Here is an 839-nt window from a genome sequence, read left to right on the forward strand (position 1 = left end):
CTCTCTGTGTGTGTTTCCTGAATCTAGGGTTTGTAGAGATCTAATTCGTAGATACGCATCCCGAATCGAAACGAGAGAGAGAAGAGAAACTAAGGAGAGGGGAGTCATGTCTGATTCTGATAAAGAGGTCGAGAATCAGATTCTTGAAGCTGGTGTTAAGCTTCTTGACCCACCTTCTTCTGTCGATGAGCTTCTTTCTCTCCTTGACGTGAGCTCTCTCCTCTTCTTCTTTTTTTCTTTTTCTGTGTGTTTCTCTTGGTGTTCTTCTTCGGATTCGTGGCAATGCTAAGTGTGTGCATGTGTTTTAGTGTGGATTTCTTGATTTGGATTTTACTAGTGCCTCCTGCTTCGTTTCTCCTTTTTGCTGTTTCCTTCAATTTTGCTCTGTGAATCTCCCTACACAATGCTCTATTCCTGCATTTGAAATCTTGTTTACGGTGATTTTTCTCAGTTTTTGATAAAATTTAGATGTGCCCTCATTCCATCTGCGTTTATTGAGCATGCATCTAGTTAGGATGTGATTGTTATTGAATTCTGCTTTACATAGACTGCCTGAACAATTCTGCTCTTGCCAATGTATTTTTTTTTTATACTGAATTGGTTTCATCTTCCAAGGATGTGTGGTTTAAATATGAGTCAGGGGGGTTAGTTTGTTTGGTATTGTTATGTTTGATATCAGGTATTCTTAGATGTTAAGCAATTGTGTGAATCAACCTGTACTAGAAGAATGATGAAGTTTAAGTTTCTCCATAGCTTCTTTGTTCTTTTTATATCTTTAACCCAGTTTCAAGTGTGTGGTGGGGATGTTGTGATTTTGGAGTTTGTTGATCCTTATATAC

General features: G+C 38.1%; 1 protein-coding gene across 2 annotated transcripts in view; it reads left to right on the forward strand.

Moving 5' to 3' along the window:
- Positions 1 to 839, forward strand: part of LOC104730088 (transcriptional regulator ATRX) — a 7,563-nt gene that overhangs the window by 1,083 nt on the left and 5,641 nt on the right. Inside the window, exon 1 of one of the 2 annotated variants that reach the window (XM_010449174.1) lies at positions 7 to 208. The exons of the other annotated variant lie outside the window; for it this stretch is intronic. Within the exon in view, the coding sequence (XP_010447476.1) occupies positions 107 to 208 (102 nt within the window). The 5' untranslated portion in view covers positions 7 to 106. Of the gene's footprint in view, positions 1 to 6; positions 209 to 839 lie in introns of those variants that run through there. 2 annotated transcript variants of the gene reach the window in all.

The sequence above is a fragment of the Camelina sativa genome, chromosome 12 (genome assembly GCF_000633955.1).
Source record: "Camelina sativa cultivar DH55 chromosome 12, Cs, whole genome shotgun sequence".
NCBI classification, from domain to species: Eukaryota; Viridiplantae; Streptophyta; class Magnoliopsida; order Brassicales; family Brassicaceae; genus Camelina; species Camelina sativa.